Here is a 24,749-nt window from a genome sequence, read left to right on the forward strand (position 1 = left end):
ATGGGAAGATGATTTTTCTCCCAATGTAGCCAGTATGTTGATCCAGAATTCATTGCCTGAAACACTGACCATTATAGATTCAACAGAAACTGACGGAATGAAATTGGGTGTATAACTAAAAGGGACAGTGAAAGAGCAGGGACTAATTGCAGAGTTCTTTCAAAGAATCAGCACAGGTCCTGTAGGCTGAGTGGCTTACTTCGATACTGTAAGCCATTATAATTCAACTTAAGAGCATTTTACATTTGTCTGAATTTTCAACTAACTGACAGTTATTCCAATTGACAGAACACGTATGCTTTGATCTCAACTGTTACAGAACACGAAAAATCCACAAATGAAGAGGGTAATGGAAACAGAACAATTTTTGAAGCAGATAAGATCAGCACTTGAGAGAAATAAACTCGAAAGGCAACAGAGATCGAAGAGGGAAATGGGAACTGGCTGATCTGCACTATCGAAGCCAGCATGGCTTCATTATTCTGGGGTAGTTTTATTGGGCTCTGTATTAGTTTTCAGATGGGATTAACATCTCTTTTTATGTCATAATGAATTTAAAAGCCTTGGTTAAACAGTTGTTAAAAGATGAATATCTGGAGCAGAATGTGTGTTTTCAGTGCTCTACAATAACAATCTATGAGTAAAAGAGAATTTGTTGCTGCCCAACGGCCTACATTTTGGTATTTACATCAATGCGGTTTCTAAAAAAAATACCATTCTGCCACCATGCTGAAAGCATTAAAAAACAAAATGTTTGTTCCTGTAGTTAATTACCTGATCTTCTCCCAGTGATATGAGATAATACCCTGATCATCAGTGCTCCCTTGTCCATCCAAAGTAGTACTTTCTACCGGGCTTATTAATTCTTTGTCAGGACCCACAATTGCTATTGGGGGGCTGTTTTTCTCTGCAGAAAAGGAAAACAATGCAATAAATGTCAAAGGGCCAGTTGCTGACACTGCACAAATGACAGGAACTGTCTTCGAGCAAGAGTTATCCTTTTTAGAATTCATGAATGCAATTCAAGACATTTCACATGAAGTGTAGGTGCAATTTAATGAATTTTAACAAAACAGTGTGAATTATTGCAGTAGGTTGTAGTTTGACATTTTCAGTTTTTCTTGGCAGCTGAGTATTAGTTTTCAGATAACTTCAGGAAGGCTGGTTCAAAAACAAACAATGCTAGAATTATCATTTGCCAAGGGCAAAACAACAAATGCAGAAACCATATTTTTTTAAAAAGTACCCATGGGAAAGCCAGTAATAATTCTCTTCAAAATCTAAATAAGCAGCTGCAATCATAACCTGCAAGAACACAGTGTCCTACATTTTTCACCTTCAGAGATTTGTCTTTTAACTGCATCTGTTTCTGGTTGTGAAAGTCACCTGTTAAGCACATTTGTATATTAATCTGGTAAGTCTGCTCCTCCTGAATTATGTGAAACTGGCCTTTAACCTTCCAATGATTCAGGAAGTTAGTTTGAAAATCCACTTTATGCATACTTACACACAGTGAAAAAGAGACATTGCTAAAATACTTGTCTATCCCTGATTTCTCCGCAGGACATTCCCATAGTCAAATGCAAGAATGGATGGGAGGTGTGTTAGATGAAGGCAGTCCACAATGCTGTATCTTGCTTGCTGACCTACATCGGCTCCTAGTCTACTGACACGTTTTCACTGTATTTAAATTCTTTCACAAATGCTGCCTCCCACCACCATCTGTACAACCTCCTGCAGGTTTACAATCCTCGAAAAACTCGGCATTCCTGCAATTCCAGTAATTTGTATATCCTTGATTTCCTTCCACTGGAGATTGTGTCTCCATCTTTTAGGCCCCAGACTGTCAAATTCCCTCCTTAAACCTCTCCACTTCTCTTTGGTTAAAGCGCTCTTTAAAACTTACCTTTTGGTAGTATTTTTGGTCAACAGTCCCAACATCTCTTTCTAGAGGTCAATGTCAAATTTGACCAGGTAACCCAAAGGAACTGTTACTATGCTGAAGATGATTTTTCTTTAGTTGGCCATAAGCAGTCTTTTACAATCCTGAAGGTTAAGTGACTAAGGAGTCATTGATTTGAAGAAAAGGAAACCCTTTGTGTGGATGTGAGTGCCTGAACAAGCAGCACAGCATGCTGTTTCGTGATCATAGAAGCCCTACACTGAGGAAACAGGCCATTTGGCCCATCAAGTTCACATCGACCCTCCAAAGAATAACCAACCCAGACACACCCCCGTTCCCTCTCCCTGCATCGCCCATGGTTAACCCATCTAACCCTGATCACTATGATCAATTTAGCATGGCCAATCCACCTAAACTGCACATCTTTAGACTGTGACAAGAAACCAAAGCACCCAGAGGAAACCCACGCAGACACAGGGAGCATGTGCAAACTCCACAATACAGTCGCCAGAGGCTGGAATCGAATCAAGGTCCCTGGCGCTGTGAGGCAGCAGTAGGATTTTACTTACTTTTAAATAATTTTATGGCACCCCATTGGAGATGCTATGCTTGGTCTGCTTCTGAAGGTGAATCCAACATATGAAATTGAGTGACATGTACTTTACTGTCAGACCTGTGGTCATATCCTACACTCAAGCTTGGAACAATGATGTACATTGAATGCAAATGGGCACAATTAGACTAAAAATTATTGAATATATCCTCTTATCATCCTTTTAAATGAAGACATATAAATTCTGCTGGAAGTAACAGAGATATCTTTAAGAAGTGGTAATGTTAAGATCAGCTACAGTGTCACTAAATGACATAACACATAACAAGCTAGTGTGCTTCCAATTAAACCTGTTGGACTGTAACCTGGTGTTGTGTGATTTTTAATTTTGTAGACCACAGTCCAACACCGACATCTCCAAATTATGACTAAATGGCATGACAAGGTTAAAGAGGGAAAATAGCTTGGTCCTGATCTTGTCTCATACTTACATGTCAAGAACTGGGAAATGACATAGAGACAACACAGTGTCAAGTCAATGTCTTTATTGTACAATTACAAGCTTCTACCAGTTGTACACTGAAGGTTTGTCAGTCTGTGAGGTAGTGTGCAAGCATAGAGATCCAGTTTGCTTCAATGCCTGAAGAACACATGGGGTGTGAACACAACATTTAACCTAATTAACTTTTTGCTTGTTTCAGTGACATTTACAAACTATAATAGCAAGGCAACAAAAAAAAACTTTCTCACCAGTTCATGTTTTGATGCTTTTTCCTAATTAGAAAAACAAAGGTCATTGGTAGAGATCTTTAAGAACCAGACATTGGCTGGAAAAATTGCAACATGATCTGTCGAGATGCCTCATCACTTTGAAAACACTTGACATTATGAAATCAATTGAAACAACTTGTAAAACTGTAGAAGATTTATGAAAGAGAAAGCTTAGAATTTTGAGAGCTGAAAACAGTCACTGTTTTTCCCACCAACATCATTTTCCAATCAATCCTGCTTAGCTCTGATCTTGCCCGATTTTAGACTGCTCTCCACCAACTGATTTTTCTTACTCTGTATTGGTGCATGTCACTCTCCAACAACATCCTGAATCTTATCACTGTCTCCTAAATATTCGCCTACTACATTTGATCCGCTTGGTCCAGCTCATCTCCAAAACCCAGGTCCAACAATGCATCCTTCCTTGTTGAACCAGACACATACAGCTGGAGGAAATTTTCCCAAACACAATCTTGGAACACTTGCCCCTCAGTGTCCTTACACAACCAGTATTCGAGTCTATATTCAGGTAATTGAAGTCTCCCATTAAAACTACTGTTGGCATATCATTGTAATTTCCTTGCAGGTTTGTTCCTCTGTATCCTCTATCCAGTTTATGGCCTTTCGAGTCACCAAGTAATGCAATTGTACTCTTTATATTCTATAACTCTAGCCAAATTGTCTCTATCCTTGAACCCACTGAGATATCTTCCTTCTCACACACTGAATGTCCTCCTTAATGAATATTGCTACCCCTCCTCCTATTTTCTATATTTCCTTAACAACTTCCATCCATGAATATTTAACACCCAGTCTTGCCCTTCTTTGAGCCCGATCTCTATCACTGATATATTATCATCATTGCACATGGCAATCTGCATCTGTAACTTCTGAACCTTATTTACCAAATGTATTTACATATATGCATGTTAACTCTTCATCCCCTACTTCAACGTCACCTATTAACGTACTATTCTCAATGTTAGTGTCAGCTGCATCCTTAAGTATTTTGTGAGCTCTGGTATCCTCCTCTACTATTCTTCCTTGGCTACTACACCACTGCATTTTCATCTATTTCTCACTAGGGCAACACTTCAGGACACTAACTAGCAAAATTCCTCAAAGGTGCAAGAATTCAATTTGCAAACAAATATTTCTGAACAAATTTTGGTTTCAGAGTTTTGGGGCAAAGCTGCCTTTCAATGGGCATTTGTTGCATGTGAGCTATTTGTTTTCAGTTGGATACTCACCAGGCTGGACAATGACCGTCACCTCAGTTGAGGACTGCTGCCCAGCAGAGTCTGTAACGGTGAGCTGGAATGTATAATCCCCTTCCTGCATCGCAGACAACTGGAGGTAAGGAGTCCGCACACCCTGCACAAAAGAATTACAGTTTACAATCGCAGGTTATGAATAACAGCAGCAAAGCTCAGGACAGCTTTACTCAATCAATGCTGAAATGAAGGCACAAGAGTAATCATAAAATTGTAAATATTAGTTAGATCAAAATGAAGAGAATCACTTGCAGTTTTAATCCACTTTCATGTACTAAATATACAATAAAGATTCACCAAGATGACGAGAAACTATATACAATAAAATCAAATTTGTACAGCACGCGAGCAGAACATTCATCCAAATACGTCTATGCCAGTGTTATGCTCCACACAAGCCATTTACTACTTTATTTCATCTCATTCCATGAGAATTGTCATCTAGTATTTTCTCTCTCATGTACTTGCCTTAGTTATCTTGAATGCACATATGTTACTTGTCTCAACCACTGCATGCTACAGCAAATGCCATATTTGCACCATTATGAGTGAAGATGTTTCTTATTTGATTTATCAGCAACTATTTTATACTTATGGCACACAGCTTTAAAATTCACAGCTTTAAAATGTGTTGCTGGAAAAGCGCAGCAGGTCAGGCAGCATCCAAGGAACAGGAGAATCGACGTTTCGGCATAAGCCCTTCTTCAGGAATTCCTGAAGAAGGGCTTATGCCCGAAACGTCGATTCTCCTGTTCCCTGGATGCTGCCTGACCTGCTGCGCTTTTCCAGCAACACATTTTCAGCTCTGATCTCCAGCATCTGCAGTCCTCACTTTCTCCAATTTGTAATGAGGATCCATCATATAACATGATGAGCAGCAGTGCAGATTGCAGTGAGTTTTAAAGAAACCTTCATAGCCAGTTTTAGGAAGACTATTTATGCAGACAGCCAGCAGCTGGGAATGCTGAACTTTGAGAACCCTGCAGGATAGAATCTAGTGGAAGGAAGAATCTACAGATGACAGAAAACAATTTAAAATCTGATAAAAAGAAGTGTAGCAGTGCAAGTAAGCAAGGAACTCAATGGAACTGGAACATTCCCAGGTAGATACAGGCAACACTACATGGGCAGTGGTCTGCAGCAGTGGTCCTGAGTCAGAGTTCAGCTGGAGCCTGCAATTGGATTTGAAATCCCTGGAGGGCAAGGTGCAAACTTTGAAAACATGGTGCAGTTACTGTCTGAGAAATTCATAAATAACCAGATATTGCCATCGTTGCAGGCATTGCCCAGTGAGGTACCATACATCAAAGGAAAGCAAGGGTCACTGAAGTAATTTTAAGAGTAGGTTTCAGTACCAGAAATTTCACAAGATCAGAGTTAAAGAGCAATTTAGAAACCGAAGCAAACAAAGTCTATTGGAAGAAGAAAGCTAACAGATTATTAAGTCCACAGAAGAAAGTAAGAAATCAATTATTTAAATTGTGGTAAACTCAGGAAGAATTTACTCATTTATTAATTACTGATGCTGAAAATGTGTTGCTGGAAAAGCGCAGCAGGTCAGGCAGCATCCAAGGAGCAGGAGAATCAATGTTTCGGGCATGAGCATTCTTCAGGAATGTATTAATTCACTTTATAGATGGCAGGGGCCATCCAGGAAAAAAGTGGAAGGCTGCAGTAGTGAAACATTTAGCCAAGTCTATTCAAGAAAACAGAAATCAACTTATAAAGCTATGAAGAGCAGGAATCATTTGCTAAAGTCATGAACAGAACAGGATTTTCCTTAAAGCCACACACAGCAACATTTATTCGTTAATTCTGTTAAAAAAAACACAAATCATTTGATTGGCCATGAAATGACGAGAATCTTCCATCTTGCTTGCAGAAGGTAGTAGTCTTCCATTAAGGTTAGATAAGCATGGGAAAACCTTTCATTACAGCCCTGTACACAGTAGCAGCTTATTATACTGCAGAATTAAAATCTTTAAAGCAAAAATAATTAAAATATAGCAGAATTAAAATCCTTCAAAATAAAGAAATTAGTAATGATTCTAGGAAGACAAGACAGCAGAAATAATACTGCCAAAAAAATCCACTTTTGGAGATAGACCAAATAAAATGCAATATTAGACATCTTGGAGAAACAATCCTTAAGGTACAGAATTGCTTCCAAATTGGATGCTTAATCAGAAGCTGAACAAGTAAACACATTTTTATATTTGATATGGAGTATAGCTGGTAATGTTATGGTTCGCCAAGGCATAAAATAAGCAACAGATCCTTTTGATGAAATTCTACAATCTTTTGACAATTACTTAAACCTCAGAACAAATAAGATTCTTGACGAAGTAGCATTTAACAGAAGAATTCAGTAACCAGGGGAATCAATAGATAATTTCATTGTCAGAATTCATGAACAGCTGTTGGGATTATTGACAAGTTTTGTCAGATGAACAAAAAATTTGACTTTGAAGACGACTGTTCAGATGATGAGTGAAAAAGTCCTGAAGCAACGCAGATCAGTTCCCAGAGAGAAGATCAATCTAATCATAGGAGAGCAGCAGAATCCATTCAGTTCTTAAGGTATCAAAAGTGTTGAGCACATGAGAAGCCAGTACAGGGAATAGGCCATACAGCAGATACTCTAGATCATCAATGCTGTACAGCAAGGAAACTTCACAGACACGAGCAATGCCCAACAATTAAAACAGAATGCTGTATTTGTAAAACAATAAGTCAGTTATAGAAAATGTGTAGAGGTAGGACTAATAAAGGTTTGCAGGGTATCATAAAGTCAAATAGTTACCCATATAAAGAAGTTAATTAGATAGAACAGGCTACAATAGAAAAAAGGCCAAAAGTACCTCAGGAAAATAGGTGATCCAAGCCAAATGTTTGACAAGAAAGTATTTATGTCAATGAACACCTCATCAGTTTTAACCTTGATATGGGGCAAGTGTCACTATATTATCAAATAATCTAGTATGACTGAAAAAAATACTATTTACAGTTTACAAAAATACAATTACATGATGCAGAAGGTATAGCTCTAAAGATTAAAGGTGTGCCATAAGCAATGTTGCAACACAAGGCCTGTAGTACACTAAGGTAAAGAACACATATATACTTTACAATCCAGAATTTTCACCTTAAGCATGAGCACATGATTTGACTTCAATTGTCTTCAAATGGTAGAAGTATATTAACTAGTTTCAATCAAGACAAATAGCCAGGAAACAGTCAATCACGCAACAATTGTTCAAGGAAGAGCCAGTCATGGAACCACATGATAGCGAACATGTTAGATGTTAGTTAGATAATGAAACATTAGTCAAGGGACAACATGATAGAAGAACTGGTACAGCCTCCTAGACCCAAGGTAGAGCCCAGAAAGAAGACAAAATTCATTGAGATTTAACTATGCTGGCATTAGAGAATTGTTTGATATTGTTAACAGGATGAGAATCTGCCACTATGTCGAATTGGCAGAAGTATCTTCCACTCCGATCATCACTAATAAAAGCTCAGAAAACAGACGTCAGCAAGGTTTCCAAGGAGACAAAAATAATGAAAAAGCTAATGAGCAATTAATGAGCCTTCAAATTAATTTATTCATATTGGCGAGCCAGCCTAGGCTTGGGAACAAATGTTATGATTGTTTCAAATCTGAAGTCAGACGATGCTAAGGCACAAGTGCAAGTGAAAGATTTGCTTTCCTCATCTTCCAAGAAGAATCCTCAGTATCAGTGACAGAAACGATGCCAAGTAAAGGAACAACTCTCCAGTTGTTAGACTGGGAAAGTGAACAAATTGGATTCACTAGTAAAGCAACCACAAGGGGTATATTCAAGCTTCCAAACCAATTAACAGAGAGAAGTACAGAGTTTATGCACTTCAGCACACATTTACCATCATTTGGAAATAAGGATTTGCTCACACAGAAGGTAGGCCAGGGGCTCTTGCCCAAAACGCCGATTCTCCTGCTCCTCGGATGCTGCCTGACTTGTTGTGCTTTTCCAGCACCACACTCTCAGCTCTGCATACAACTCGATTGTAGATGCCGCCAAGATCGGGAAAACAACATCCACAGATTTATGGTCCAAAAAAGAAATTGCCTGGCCAAGGGATCAGGGTATTATCAAAAAAAGAAAGTTACCTGGTTCAGAAATTCACGATATCACAAAAATGGAAGTGTCTATTTCAACACAGCAGCCATTTTCTATAATGAAAGATCAAAGATTTTCCAGCAGAAAACATTAGAGCAACTGTTTATTTCAACAGGAAAGATGTCCTCGACAAAGGAAATTCAAGGGATCAAAGGTCCTCCAGTTTACAAAGGACTTTACAAAGCTGTAATAACAGTACATTTTTATTTTTCTGTATTTTTAATTGTGGATTGTAATGGGAGAAGGACTGTTTTAAAAACCAAGGATTTTGGAAGAAATTGCTGAGTTTTTAAAAACAAGTTACCAAAACCATTGTAAGTGTGGTTTACATTGTTGGTTTGTTCAACTAGTGGGGAAAATATTCATTGCAGATGGGCTCACACCAAAAGGCATGTGCAAAGTGAAATTCAGCCAGCAAGAAGATAGCGGATTGTGTGTAAGGGGAGATTTATAAGGGGTTTAAGAGTTTTAAATATTAGAGTGATTAGTCGGCAGTTCATAGCTGTTAACTTGTAGGTAGAAACTATTTATTAGTAATAAATATTAAGTCTAGTTAAGTGCAGAAATCTGGTCCGTGCTTCCTGTTAACCTGGTCTAAACAGATAGGTAAATTGGGGATTTTTTTGCATGCTTTGATAAAACATTTAGCTTTCGTGACATACCACAAACAGCAGGCTTGATTTCCAGCATGCTACCCCAGTGAGGCCTGATAAACTTCACACTGAACAGAATCAAAGTCAACAGTCTTCAAGCCAAAGACCTATCAATTTTCCAAGTCCAAAGAATGCATTCTGGAAGAAACTACCAGACCACCTAAATTTGTGTAAGACAGAGACTCGAGGGAATATGAAATAACAATAAATGTAATTAATTATATGAATGTATAAACATTAATAATGGAGAAAAAGAAAGGTAGGGCCATGTATTATATAAGATGTTGGCTCTGAAAGGGTTAATGGATTAACACTGCTCATTATGATGATGGCATTACAGATGGGTGAGAAAATAGTTCTCAATTTCACAGGAGATAGACTTATTATTGAAGTGTTCCCCTCACAGTCTAGAGGCAATGTCTATCATACTGAAAGGGTTAAACATTTTAAGTTCGTAGTATCTTTTAGTAAAATAAGATAGAAGCAGTGCGAGCAGAACAGGAGATTAGCAGATGTACTCCAGACAGGCAAAAGACAAGGCCAGGGAGTCAATGATAGAAATAAGGAAGCAGCCCAGGCTATATAACCAGTGAAAAGTAGGAATGGAAAAAAACAATGCCTGATGGTACGTACACACTGGAATAAGAAACTGAAGCCAGGAACATCGATTTAGCATATAAGTTGTAAAATTGAGTGATAGTAAGTGCATGTGACTACAGGTGTACGTAAAGAGTGAACGCCTGTGACTGTTTAGAGTCTTAGACTGTCTAAGCTTGCCTCTCACTGCATACACTTGAATAACGATTGGTAACTTGCACCTGAGACTTCTAGTGGCTTATCAAGTCGCTCCACAACAATACTGAAATATTTTGTACTTCATTACTAACGTGCAACAAACTACACCTTGTTTAAGATAAGAGCCTCTTCTCGTTAGGCTATCAAGGCTTGGACGTTTTGGACCGAAGGGTCTGTTTGCGTGCTGTACATCTCTATGACTCGAAGTGTTTCCTTTAGATACCAATCCAAAACAAAGCCTTTGGGAGTAAATCTACCAGCTGTACCTTTCACCAAGGAGATTATGGTGAGGATGTATCATACAATTAAAGTGACTGAGGTATAGGTGATTTCATTTTTTAAGTTAAAATGGGGTAAACATTTAAAGGAGACCATGATACAGGGTTATGACACAAGAACAGGGATTTTATTCTTAATAAAATCAAAACTGCTGAAATTGATTCTTTTTGTGTTTAAACTTCTATGCACCAGTATCTACATAAGGAGCAAGACAATGTGAAGAAAAATGCTTCTAATGAAATCACATCTGTGCAATTTACTAAGTTCACATATAAAGATTTTATAAATACAAAGCATATGACTGTTTCCATGCTGTACATCTCTATGACTCTATGCCGGGTGCTGGCAGGTGGGACTAGATTGGGTTGGGATATCTGGTCGGCATGGATGGGTTGGACCGGAGGGTCTGTTTCCATGCTGTACATCTCTATGACTCTATGAATAGCTTTTACTGAATCAGACTAAAAAATTCATCCTATCTAGAAAATCACATTATAAGCCACTTCCCCACATTTCAGCAGCAGCTAAACTTCTCAAGTACTACATCAGTTCTAAATCACTGAATTATACAGCACACTACATCACAGCAGGGGCCCATTCCATCCATCAAATCTTTTCTGCCTCTTTTAAAGAGCCGTTCAGTTAGTCCCAATGCTTCATCTTTCTCCAAATGCCTGTATTTTTTTTCTTTCAAGTATTTATCCAACTCCCTTTTGAAGAGGACTGTAAAATTTGGTACCACCCACCAATCAGACAGTGCACTCCAAATTGCAACTAGTCATGTATAAATGTCACCACTGGTTCTTTCGCCCATCACTTTAAATCAGTGGCCTCTGGTTACTAAACATTAACTATTAGAAACAGTTTATTTTTATTTCCTCTACTAAAGATTTCATAGTCTTAACTATCTCAATCTAATCTGGATTTAGCTTTCTGTGTTCCAAAGCAAAGAACTACAGTGTCTCCATCCTATCCACATAAGAGCAATCACTCATCCCGAGAAACACAGAAGAGTAACACAGGAACAAGCCCACCATGTCTGTGCCAACCACGATTCCATTCTAAACTAATCCCATCTGCCTGCACATGGCCTGCATCCCTCTATTCTCTGCCTGTTCATGTGACTATGTAAATGTCTCTGAAACATTGCTATCACATCTGTTACTGCCACCTCCCCTAGCAGCATGTTCCAGGCACCTATCACACTCTGCATGAAACAAAACTTACCTCACGTATCTCCCTTAAACTTTCCCCTCTCACCTTAAACCTAATATTTGACACTTCCACCCTGTGAAAAAAAGACTCTGACTATTCACCCATGTTTCTCACAATTCAGCAATTCTCATCTGTACAACTTATGAAGACGTTGTATTCTTCCCAAAGTGTCCTACCCCAGAATTGGACTCATTACCCAAAGTTAAACTTGTGTTTTAGCATGGAATCCTGTATTGTACTCTGTGGTTTGATTTATAAAGCTAGGATCCCATAAACTTCATGTACTGATATTTTAACTTTTCCTGCTACAACCAAAGATGTGGGCACAAGACCAAACCACCATCTCAACCCACCCCCAAGACGTCCAGCACCATTCTCTCTCCCTGCATCTGCGTTAGCTGCACACTAATTTGATTAAATTATCGTTCCGTGTTTTTCCTATGAAAATGCATGACCTCACACTATTCTGCATTGAATTTTGTCTGCTATCTGTTGATCCAACCTCTGATCTTTTGACTTCTATTAGTATCCTCTGCATTGCTTGCTATATTGCCAAGTGCAGCTGAATTGTCTGTTCCAAGTTCTTATGCTTCATGGCACCTGCAAGTTTCAAAAGTAAGCCTTGTATCTCCCAAATCCAAGTTCAATAATATACATTAAAATGCAGTTGTCTTGTAGTACCAAACCGCGCAGAACAGCACTGGGATTTATCTCCCTCCATCCAAAAAGTACAGCAAGCTGCTCATCAAAACACTTTCTTTCCATTGTTTAGCCAGTGCCCCTTAATCTCGTAGCTTCAATTCTGCTAGGAAGCTGAGAAAGTATTTTGGAAGTGCAGTTGTGCAGGTATGCTCTAAATTCAAGTACTTGCTTTCTTTTAATTTTATATGATATAGCACTTGAATGTTAATCTTAAAAAAATGATCATTTTTCATTAGTAATTCAGAATTAGTAATCAGTATTAGGTGAAGCAAATTTGTGGGTGGAAGTAACAGCTGAGATACATGTGCAGCATCAAAAACAAATACAAAATAGGCATTATGTTTTGAACATGATCAGATCTTGACCAGAGACACTCAAGAAATTGGGCTTTCGGCTCCATTGACAAAGCAAAGCAATCCGTGTGTAATAGCAATGGCCAATGGCCCACTGTGTTATTTTGAGGCTAGAAGAAGCTGGATTCTGCCCCTCAGTCCACATTAATTTAACTATAAAACTATAAACACTTGTTGTGTCACTGGGCTCATGCCAGATCAGACCAAATAAGAGGAAGATGTGCAGGACACACGCTCTGTCCAGGTTTTGACTGAAGGTTGGAGCTGTAAGAGCATTAGGATCCTGATGTTGTATTCATGACACTTGAAGCAACATTCCAATGGACATCCTGAACACTAGGAAATTTCAGACTTATAGTTTGCCAGCCTGTCTGAGGGGCATTGGGTGTGAAGACCATAGACTGAAATTGGTCTATGAAAATAAAATTTGACAGAGATGTAAAATGGGTTGCCGATTTGTTACCACCTGCTTTACCAATCAAAATCCAACCTATTAACTCCATTTTCCACATTGGATAGTTAATCTGTCTTTGCTTTGCCTCATCCTTAACTGGTCCTTCAACTTAATTTAAGTTCATACAAAATGATTGTCATGTTCCTGGCACGTTGCAAAACACTAATTGAACTGACCTGCATTTCAACCACCTTGCCCTTGCTGTTCGGACTGAGTGACCACTCATAGTTCACAATCTGATAATCATCGTTGCTCTGGTTTCCGTTCAGTGTAATGCTATTACAGGGCAGGGTTATTGCCTGATTCGGGCCAGCGTTTGCTATGGGTGGATAATCCACAGGTCTGCTGACAATCACCATAGCAGTTGTCGAGTTCTCAATCCCATCTGAATCAAGCACAGTGAGTCTGGAAATCAATTTTAGCAGAGGTTACATCTTACGCTCTCTCGTCTTTTCCATTTATCGATAATTAAATAGAGTTAGACACTGTCTCCAAAAGTATCTGATCTTAATCCTGCCTGTGGAATCTTTCTGTGCATAAATCTACACTGGTGTCCTCCATTGACTACTATTACACTTCAAAAGCAATTCATTGACTGTAAAGTAATATAAAGATGCAATATAAACACAAGTTATTTCCTAAATGGGCAAACATGTTGTGATATATTTTGATGAATTTGCCATTCTCTCACACAGATGCACAATTTTGGGAAACAACAAATCAGTTGGCTTCAGAATCATCGCCTCTTGTATGTTCAGGATTTGATTTGTTCAATTAAACATACTACATGCTATATTCTGAGCCCATTAGCTTTTTCACACAAAAGTAAAGCTCGTCAACAAGGTAGTTGCTCTTTAAGGCACACTGATCACAATTTAAAATATTTATATGTTCTTCAAAATGTCAATCTGTCCAAATCCAATATTCCAGCTCTTCCAAAAACAATACAAAGTGCAATAGATGATGGAAATCAGAAACAAAATCAGAAAATGTTGGAAAACTCAGGTCTGACAGCAACTGTGGAGGGAAAGCAGAGTTACCATTTTGGGTTCAGTGACTCTTCTTCAGAGCGGAGTTCTGTTTTCTCCCCAAAGCTGCTGCCAGACATGCTGAGCTTTCTGAACAATTTCTATTTCAACTTTTCCAATTTGTCTTCTTCGTCTCTCTTTTTATTTCTTACATTCACCCTTCCTTTTGTTAATTCTAGGTTCATCAACAATTTCTTCTCATACAGCCTTTCTGCAGATCTTTTCTTCTCTGTATACTCTTTATTTTGTGTAGTTCTTTCTATGTGCTGCCATTTACCAATTTTCCTTGTACATCTGTCTCTCTTTCTCCTTAACGTCGTACTGTTTTTACTTTTCCTCTTGCACGTCACAAAGACTAGAAGGCAGGTCAGAAATAATAGTTTTCCTCTCTCTGTAATAGGAGACCCGGGACTTGCACGGTCCTGCTGCTTTCAAGTCAGGATTGGAGAGCCAGCCCTTGGGTGGAAGGGTACTGAAAGGTAACAAAATACTGAATACTGAAGTTTGAAGAATTTGGGACCCAGGGTTCAGGTTTGAGGGGGAACTGGGCAGCAGGAGTGGACAGAAACAAGCATTTCCACGGACCAATAGCACAGTTAGAATTGGGGCATATACTGCTGAATTAACAAAATGTTACAGTACATACTTGCATTATTAAAAGTGAGATTCTAGGGATGCATACTTCCAAAATAAGTGTTTAGTGCACCATAAGTTTTTATTAGGCCTCAAGAGCACGGGGATTTGTGGCTACTGAGAGATTTTAAATTCATACAACGAAATGCCAGAAAATGAGACATTCAGTTGATTCTTGACCTTGACATTGGAATTTCCAATCTCTCATTGGGATGCTCACTTTGGAACTTAAATATAATGTATTAATGAACATCTATTACAGAATGCACAAAGATACAGACCCCTATGAATTAAAATTTGGGGAAAGCTTTATTCAGGATACTACAAAAGAGGATAACAATTTTGCACTGCTTTTTGATGACTAGTAATTTATTATCAAACTAGGCTAAAAATCACTCAACAGCAGGTTATAGTTAACAAGTTTATTTGGAAGCACGAGCTTTTGGAGCACTGCTCCTTCATCAGGTACAACCATCTGACAGAAGGAGCAGCATTCCGAAAGGTAGTGCTTCCAAATAAACCTGTTGAACTATAACCTGCTGTTGTATGATTTTTAACCTTGCCCACCCCAGTCCAACATCGACACCTCTAGGTCATTATCAAACTAACATCTCTCTATATTACCCTCACACACATCAGCAAAGAATCTATAAACAGGTATGAAAGACAACCTACTGCAATAAAAAAAACAAGTCTCATCAAATAATAGGTTTTATTACCTGAAGGTGTAGTTACCAGTCACGAGGTTAGACAAATGGAGGATGGCAGTGTTTGCTGATGCCTTTTGTTCTCGCAGGGGACCCTTAATCTCCTCCCAGCGATAACTCACAATCCTGTCATCATCCGTACTTTCTGAAGGAAAAGGTGTTCACAGCGTCAATCCCGGTGACCAACTTTGTCAACATAGCTCAAGTAAATTTACCATGGTAACCTCTGACTAAGAATAGTCCAAATATTTGATATCTTTTATAATAAGTACTGTGTTCAACTGAGGATCCAGTAGGAAATAAAAGTGATACCTTTCAATGAAGCTGCCCACAGACAGAAACAGTGTTTGGAAATTTTTAAGAAGGCAAATGTTATTTTCTTTTTAAAACATGCTTATACAGTTGCTTAAAGCGCAACAGTGTTCATGAAAAATAGTGTTATGCACCATGTGTGATTTGTGTCAGTTTGATGCCCTCTCACCTGCTAGTCAGGAAGTTAAGTGTTCAGGTCTCACCCCAGCACTTTGATTCCATAACATAGGTGAACATTTTTGTGCAATACTAAGCAAGTGCTGTATTGTCAAAGGAACTGTCTTTCCAATAACATCTTAACAAGGGAGTCTGCTCTCTCAGAAGGATGTAAAGGAGTCTACAGCCCTATTCAAAGAGTAGCAGGAGAATTCTTTCTGATGCCCTGTCTAACATTTATCTCTCAATTCGCAAAAAAAAAAGAGGATTATTTAGGTATTTATCTCACTGGTATGTGCAGGATCTTAACGTTTGCAGATTGACTGCTCTATTTTCTATGTGACAACAGGGACAGTACTTCAAAAGTACTTTACCAGCTAGAAATCATTTTGGGACCTCCAAAATGGATGAAAGGCTCTATATAAATGCAAGCTCTTTCCTTCAGTGGCACAATGAGGTAACATAACACCGAAACACAAAGCCTGTGCACTGTCATTACAATGACTGTGACATACCCTGAAGGAGAATAGATTGCCTGACAATCATTCAGTAAGATAATGGCCCCTTAATTTTTTTTGACATATAATTTTGTTTTGATAGTAATGTTACTTACGACTGCCATCAATAAATGTTGAGGTTGTAGGTAGGGAAACTTCTTGTATCCATGGTGAGGCGATAGCTACTGGTGGTTGATTGATGCGAGGAGCTTTGGGGAAGATATGTCGCACATTAACAGGCATTTCAGATTGCTTGCGCTGTTTATATTAAAATTAAGAAACACGGTGGGACAATTTTATGTTAGCACAATTAATGGTTTTAGTGAGGTGCTATTTGCTCCAGTGTATACTGATATGTTCTGTCTAGCTCCACATAAGAACATAAGCAAAAGCAGCAGATCTAGGCCATTTGGCACCTAGAACCGATATAGGGATTAGGCTCTCTCCATTGTATACTTTGGGGAGAGTCTGGTCTAGCCAATTCCACCAAGCTGTTCACCATGTCTAATAAAGTGCCAGCAGTCATTTAGTTGGTAACACTCTTGGACTCAGAAGTTGTAGGTTCAAGGTGCTTGATAACTGAGTCTTGGCTGACACTCATTAAGTGTCATTAACACTTCAGAAAAAATCTCCGGGACACAAGTACCAACTAAACCCACCGCTCCGTGGTTGAACACTTTAACTTCCCCTCCCACTCACCCAAGGCCATGCAGATCCTGGGCCTCCTCCACCTTTTGACCTGTCCTACCTGTCCATCTTCCTTCCCACCTATCTGCTCCACCCTCCTCTCTGACCTATCACCTTCACTCCCATCTTCATCTACCTATGGCACTCTCAGCTATCTTGCCCCTCCAATTTATCTCTCAGCTGTCAGTCCACAAGCCTCATTCCTGATGAAGGGTTTACATCCGAAACGTCGATTCTCCTGCTCCTCGGATGCTGCCTGACCTGCTGTACTTTTCCAGCACCACACTTTTGGACTCACTGTGGCTCAGTGGTTAGCACTGCTGCCTCACAGCACCAGAGACCCAAGGTTCAATTCCCGCCTCAGGCAACTGTCTGTGTGGAGTTTGCACATTCTCCCGGTGCTCCGGTTTCCTCTCACAGTCCAAAAACGTGCAGGTGAGGTGAATTGGCCGTGCTAAATTGCATGTAGTGTTAGATGAAGGGGTAAATGTAGGGGAATGGGTCTGGGTGGGTTGCTCTTCGGCGGGTCGCTGTGGACTTGTTGGGCAGAATGGCCTGTTTCCACACTGTAAGTAATCTAATCTAATCTAAACAAAAATATCTGCAGTCCTCACTTTCCTAGACCTCTCTAATGACTGGGCCAATATTTGTCTCTCAATTATAACTAAAACAGATATTGGTTGTGGGACCTGCTATGTGTATGCTGACTGCCAAGTTTCCTATACTGGTCATAATCATCGTAAAGACCAAAACTGATATCTGAACTTCCAGTGGCTAACTGAAAGGATCACATCGAAAACTTACAAGCTCTTAAGACTGCATTGTAAAATGCTAAAAGAAAATTCTGAACACTAGTTTAATTCTAGTTTAAAACAATTGAAAATCTCTCTCCATGATTGTTTTTTACTCTATCACTTAGGTGGACAATTAATTTTCCAGATGTCTGCTTCTAATGGCTCATTTCTTTTTTTCTATTTCCATCATAATTACTTCTAATCACCAAATTGATTTTCACAGTCAGGACTACCTTGGAGATTCCTCCCTCTAGCAAAAGATCAGCAGACTTTTTAATCTTGTTCAAATCCTCAAAAATTTGGTCTCTTCAGGCTGACAGCAAAGCTCCACCTGCACTTTGCATGGTGAACAACAGAAACAGCCTACCTCCATCTCTCTCTCTCTCTCTCTCTCCACCCAGAGAATCTTGCAGACTGACCTGTCTCAGCCATTTTCTGTCATATACTTGAAAATCCTGCAAACTGATAGAAAAGTGACTTGCTATGAAGCTTTCCCACCTCAAAGCCCAGCTCCACAGAATGACATGGACTTTGTACGCTGGTAGAAATGCTGCTTGGCTATCCTTGAGACCCCCAACTTCCTTCTATCTTGAAATAAATGGACAGTTTAAACCATAAATGATTACAACACTACCTGTTTTACTTGCAATAGCAAAACTGTTGAGGCAAGCCAAATTAGCATTTCAACTATAAACCACTGGCATTCGTAAGCTAATGTACTGCAAAATTTCATTAAAAATTTTAATGAGTGCATTGTTCACATGGGGAATAAGCAATCTTATAATAATGCACAGTTTCAATGCAAAGATAAGCATGAGATGGTGCTGGTTCATCTAATTATTTAAACATTTTCAAAACTTCTACGTGAAAGGAGAATATAAAGGCTGTTTCCACTCTCCTCCCGATTCTCCTGATACAGACTGAAAGGTGAAGGATGAATCCTGTCAGCTTGATCGAATCAAGGGTGATTACTTCAAACTGAAGAGGAAATACACCTGACAAAAGTAGTTGCTCATTTGATGCTGACTAAACAATTTTGTCAGTTATTACCAGGTTTCACAGTGACGTTGATAAAGCTTTCTCCATAAGCACCTTCTCCAGACACACAGACTCTGAAAACGTATAGGCCATCTGACAACTGAAAAAAATAACATTACAAAGAGTAAGATTAAACTTTGCAGCATATGAAATAGCTGGTCAGTCCAATAGGTGTGTGCTGGTATTGACACACTTTGTATACTTCCTTGCACCTCAGTCTATCTCAGCCCATCATCGCATTCCTCAATTCCTTTCTTCCTCATGTACTAAGCTAGTTTCCCCTTAGGTCCACCATTGCTAACAGTTGCCACTCTTAAGAAACAATTCAATATCTTAAAATGCTGAGAACACTGTTTGCCTCTGTAATTAGTCCCCCTTTCCATTTTGTGGTCATCTATAATCCATCTGAAAACATTCATATCATATGGATACAGGCTCTTATAGTGATTTCAATAAACAATCTTCATGCATAGATTATTACTCCTATATTGAAGAATCAGTAAAGTGCAACAATATAAGCAGAAGTACTGTACTGAGTAAAAGGTCATTAAAATCTAAGAAGCATGATAATTGCATGCGTTTAATTACTATTAGACACAGTGCTTTCAGGAACAGAGGGTTAGACATTCAATTTTCACTTCTTTTGAAATCCAGCCCAGCCTGACTGGATATTAAATTCCTTTTCTCCACTCGTGATCAAGCTTTAACATACAGTGAATTTGGGCAGTGAGTCTTGATACTGCTCACATCTGTTTCTCACAGGATGAGGTCTTCCCCATTGGTAAGGGAAAGTTGATGCACAATCCAAGTAATATAACTAGAGAATTATTACAGAGCAAGAGGCAGCCATTCAGCCTATAATCTCGGTGCCAGTTCTATGAAGGGGCAATTTACTGCCCTATTGCCACTCCTTTTTCCTGTAGCCCTGTCAATTTTCCTTTACAGATAATGATGCAATTCTCTTTAGAAAGCCATGAATGAAGCAGTCTCTACCAAATATTTAGGCAACACATTCCAGATCTGAGCCACTCGGTGAGTAAAAAGCTGTTCCTCACCTTGGCAAACGAAGCAACAGCAATCACAAACAATCCGTATTCTCTGGCTGTTGATCATTCCAACAATGGAAACGTTTTTTCTCTATCTCTGTCCAGACCCCTGATAAGTCGACCGTTGCTTTCAAATCTACTGTCAACCTTTGTTTATCAAAGAAGAACTGCCTCAGCTTCTCCAATCTATTATAGAACTAAAGTTGCTCATCCCTGTTCTTGTGAATTTTTTCTGCACTGTGTGATGTCTTCACATCTTCCCTATAGTGTGGTGCTCAGACTAGACTCCATGCTCCACCTACAATACTAGTGTTTTATACAAGTTTAGTTTAACCATGTGGCTCTTCTATTCCACACATTTACGCATGAATCTTAGATTCCTGTATGTGTTTTTAAAAGTGTTCTCGTAATGCCAGCCTCCTTCAATGACTTCTGCACACATGCTGCCTAGTCCCTCTGTTCCAGCACCCCTTTAGAACTGTAACATTTTGTTTATATACTCCCGCCTCATTCTCCCTACTAAATCAATTATTTCACGGTTCTCTGTATTAAATACCATCTTTCACTTGTCAATCCATTCATCAACTTGTCTATATCTTTTTTCAGTTTAAAATTATCTTTCTCACAGTTAACTGTCATTCCGATATTCATGTCATCTGCAAATTTTGAAACTGTGTCCTGTACACCCTAGTATAGGACATCAATATATAATCAAGATGAGCAAGGGTGCTAAGATTGAGAAACCTGGCTAGAAACTGCCTTCAGTCTGAAAATTAACAGTTCCTATAGTCATACATTGAGAGTCCTACAGCACGAGGACAGGCATTTAGGCCCAAACTGGTCCATGCCGACCAAAATGTCCATCCACGCTAACCCCACTTCCCTGCACTTGGCCCAAATCATCCTAAATCTTTCCTATCCATGCATTTGTCCAAATGCCTTTTAATATTGTTCATGTACCTGCCTCAACCACTTCCCCTGGCAGCTCATCCAATATATGTATCACCCTCTGTATAAAAAAATTGCCCTCAGGTTCCCTTTTATTCTTTCCCCTCTAACCTTAAACTGATGACCTCTAGTCCTAGATTCCCCAACCCTGGAAAAATGACTGAGTGCATTCACCCTATCTATGCCACTCACACCTCTATAAGGTCCTCCTCAGTCTCCTGTGCTCTAAAGAAAAATAGTTCTAGCTTGTCCAACCTCTCCCTATAACTCAGACGATTGAATCCAGGAAACATCCTTGTAAATTTTTTCTGCACTCTTTCCAGTTTAATACCATCCTTCCTATAACAAGGTGACCAAAACAATACTCCAAGTGCAGCCTCATCAACATCCTGTATTACTGTAACATAACTTCCCAACTTCTATACACAATGCCCTGACTGACGAAGGGCAGTGTGCCAAAAGCCTTCTTCACTGCCCTGTCTACCTGTGACTCCACTTCCAGAGAACTGTGAACCTGAACTCCAAGATCCCTCTATTCCGCAACACTCCTTAAGGCGCTACCATTCACTATGAAAATCCTACTTTGATTTGACTTTCCAAAATGCAAGACCTCACACTTATCTATATTAAACTCCCTTTGCCATTTCTCGGTCCACATCCCCAGCTGATCAAGGTCCCGCTGCAATTTCTGATAACCTTCCTCACTGTCCACGGTACTGTTTATATGAGTGTCATTTGCAAACTTACTAATCATGCCTTGCACATTCTCATCCAAATCACCATTCACCTATCTGGCTTTCTCTTTTCTTGAATTGTTGGAAGAAAAGTTGTGTTCATGCATCATGGAGAGATGATTTTACAGTTGTCAATCTTTGTTATGAATTCAAAATGATCTTAGCATGATATTGTAATGGTAGTGAAAAGAAACTTTTATTATTCAATTTTCATCATTTTACTTTAGTACCTTTTTAAAAGGACAGTCTTAAAACGATTGCTGTGATCGTCTGACTAGGTTGAGTCAAGTTCATGATATTATCAATAAATATAGGCGAAATTCAACATCATTACTAAAGGCACTGAAATTCAGATCTATACATTCCAATTGATTCACACCTTTTTAAAAGTTACAGATGGAAGGCTGTCTCTGCAGTAGTCAGCTTGGAAAAATTAATGAATGGACTTTGCTCCTCATTAAACCTTAATCACCAGCTGTTTCAGAGCAGCAAAGGAGAGACAAGAAAATGGATTTGTAAAAACTGGAAGAGTCTCTCTCTGCTAGTCACTTTTGTCTCAAACTCAAGCTCAGAAATTAGCCAATGAAAAGCAACTTGGAACAAAAATAACAATTCACTGAGCATTCCAGGACATCCGGAGCTTCACAATTACAGAGGAAACCACAGAGCAGCTGAACACAGTGTGTAAGCAGGCCATTTGGCCTATCGAATCCACACCGACTCTCCGAACAGCATTCCACCCAGACCCACCCATTCCTGTAACCTTGCATTTCCCATGACTAATCCACCTAATCTGGACACTATGGCAATTCAACATGGCTAATCCATGTAATCTACACATTTTTGAACTGTGGGAGGAAACCCAAACACCTAGAAGAAACCCACATAGACATCGGAAAATGGAGTTTGTGTGGATTTTGTACAGTCACCCGAGGCTGGAATTCAACCCATCCCTGGCACTGTGAGGCAGCAGTGTTAACCACTAAGCCACCATGCCAACTATATAATTGGACTTGGGTATTCTCCTGCTCACACCACAGAGCTTCTGAAGAATACCAAAGCTGTGACTGCCTTTGCTTCCCTGTTTGTATCAAGTATCCCTCTCATCACTCTTTCTTTTTAAGCCCAACCTGCATCTGTATATATGACTACTGGTGTATTTTATAATTTTTTTGGATAATAAACAGGATAATTTTACATTCAAGAAAGCAATGCATTTAGCTCTCCTTCATTTTTCATATTGTTAATTAAGTTTAATTGAAGTATGATATCTATATGATAAAAGAAAGAACAACAATGTATTTGTTGTAAGAGACAAAGGAATAAAATACAAGAGTGAGCAGTTGGGACCCTTGCCTCACCTACTCATAACAGTTAATACTTCTGAACTATGAAAATCAAAAACATTGTAAGATGAAAGCTTTGCTCAACAAAAGCCATTACATTCTAATTGGCCTTAACTTCTACTTTGTGGACTTTCAGGCATATATTTCCATTAGCCGAATAACTAATCATGCATTCCAAGTGATTTTTTTGTAGGTTCCACTCCATACTTCTTAATCTAAATACTCATTTTGGAAACTGTATTGGTCTTCGTAAACACAATTGATTTGAAAATCAAATTATGTTCAATGAATGACAAGGCAGAGATTATGAATAACTTTTTAAACAGTCAAATACATTGCCTGATTGCCAACGATAACATCCTTTTCTACTATACTATTTCTGGAGAATTTAGAGATGAAAAACAAAATAAAAATGAATTAGATATGACTACTAATGATTTTACTTGCTTATCAAATGAGGAGAAGTGTCCATCTCCTCTGCATGTTTCAACTCATGACTAACAACAGTTGCTTTCTTCCACCATGGGTGCTATTACTGGTCTAGCTAAGGTATAATGACCACTTTACAGAAGTACACCACATGACATACTCTCAAATAAACTGAAGAAACTAGTAAGAAAGCAAAAAATGTTCAGGGCATCTTTAATGAAAAAATCTTCTGGAGAATGTTATACCTCCACCTGCAAGTTCCTCTCCAAGCCATTCACTGTCCTGACTTTGAAATATATCGTCATTACTTCAATGTTGCTGGGTCACAATCCTGGAATTCTTTTCCTAAGGGCATTGTGGGCCTACCTACATACAGTACATGGACTACAGCGGTTCAAGAAGGCAGCTCACCACCAGCTTCCCAAAGGTCAACTTGGGACAGGCAATAAATGTTGGCACAGTCAGTGACTCCCACATCCTACAAGTGAATTTAAATAAAACATTGGCAGAGAGGTCAATGCTACTGATACCATCTGGAGCCAGAAGCCAGCCCTGATCTAGTCTTATGCACATCTGCAGATGCATAAGCACTGAAGTCCAAAAAACCTTTAACACACTCAGTTCTGCATGATGTCCCACTCTCCTACTCCATGGTTGTGTACTCAGCATCCTACTTTCCTGCTTTCCACTCACTACCACACTTGTCACCCATCCAAATCATTCACCACTAGAACCCCTATGTGCCTTTCTCCTGTTCACCCCAATGTTCCTGGGTATTGTGAAGTGTTCTTTGTTGTAGGTACCTGGATGTGACTTTGGCTGGCAGTAACATCACAGGCACTGCAACTGTATGGGCTGTGAGTGAGTCGTCTGTGGTTGGAGTGGCAATGAATGCAGCTTTTTGAGAACCACTTACAGAGCTCCCAACTAGCCAGTACTAATGGATAAACAGAGGAACCTCGATTATCCGAAGGAGATCTCGAGGTCCCGACAGGAACATTATATCAAAGACGTGTTTCCAACACTGATCGCGTCTTTTGTTTAGAATGGTTAAACAGGCACCATCTCCAAATGACTAACCTCCCGTCCTCCCTCTCTCCCCACACTTTCCCTGAAGTTCTATAGAGGGGTGTACCCTAAACCCCCCTTCCCCACATAATCTCTCCAAAATTGTCCTGTACAGTGTGTGCGTGTGTCTCTCTCTCTCTCTCTCTCAAAGGCAGCAGCAGCAGCAATCTTGATGTATAGTCCAGCTGCCCCAAAGAGGAGGCGAGGGTGC

The 24,749-nt window shown here is 39.3% G+C and overlaps 1 protein-coding gene across 5 annotated transcripts in view; it reads right to left on the reverse strand.

The window, feature by feature from the left end:
• Nucleotides 1-24,749, reverse strand: part of LOC122564389 (dyslexia-associated protein KIAA0319-like) — a 119,328-nt gene that overhangs the window by 28,812 nt on the left and 65,767 nt on the right. For all 5 annotated transcript variants that reach the window (XM_043719179.1, XM_043719176.1, XM_043719175.1 and 2 more), the window contains exons 7-12: nucleotides 18,980-19,067; nucleotides 16,565-16,657; nucleotides 15,496-15,628; nucleotides 13,292-13,520; nucleotides 4,478-4,601; nucleotides 775-907 (exon numbers count right to left, since the gene is read on the reverse strand). In XM_043719179.1, coding sequence (XP_043575114.1) covers nucleotides 775-907; nucleotides 4,478-4,601; nucleotides 13,292-13,520; nucleotides 15,496-15,628; nucleotides 16,565-16,657; nucleotides 18,980-19,067 — 800 coding nt within the window. The remainder of the gene's footprint in view (nucleotides 1-774; nucleotides 908-4,477; nucleotides 4,602-13,291; nucleotides 13,521-15,495; nucleotides 15,629-16,564; nucleotides 16,658-18,979; nucleotides 19,068-24,749) is intronic.

This window comes from Chiloscyllium plagiosum, chromosome 29 (genome assembly GCF_004010195.1).
Source record: "Chiloscyllium plagiosum isolate BGI_BamShark_2017 chromosome 29, ASM401019v2, whole genome shotgun sequence".
NCBI lineage: Eukaryota > Metazoa > Chordata > Chondrichthyes > Orectolobiformes > Hemiscylliidae > Chiloscyllium > Chiloscyllium plagiosum.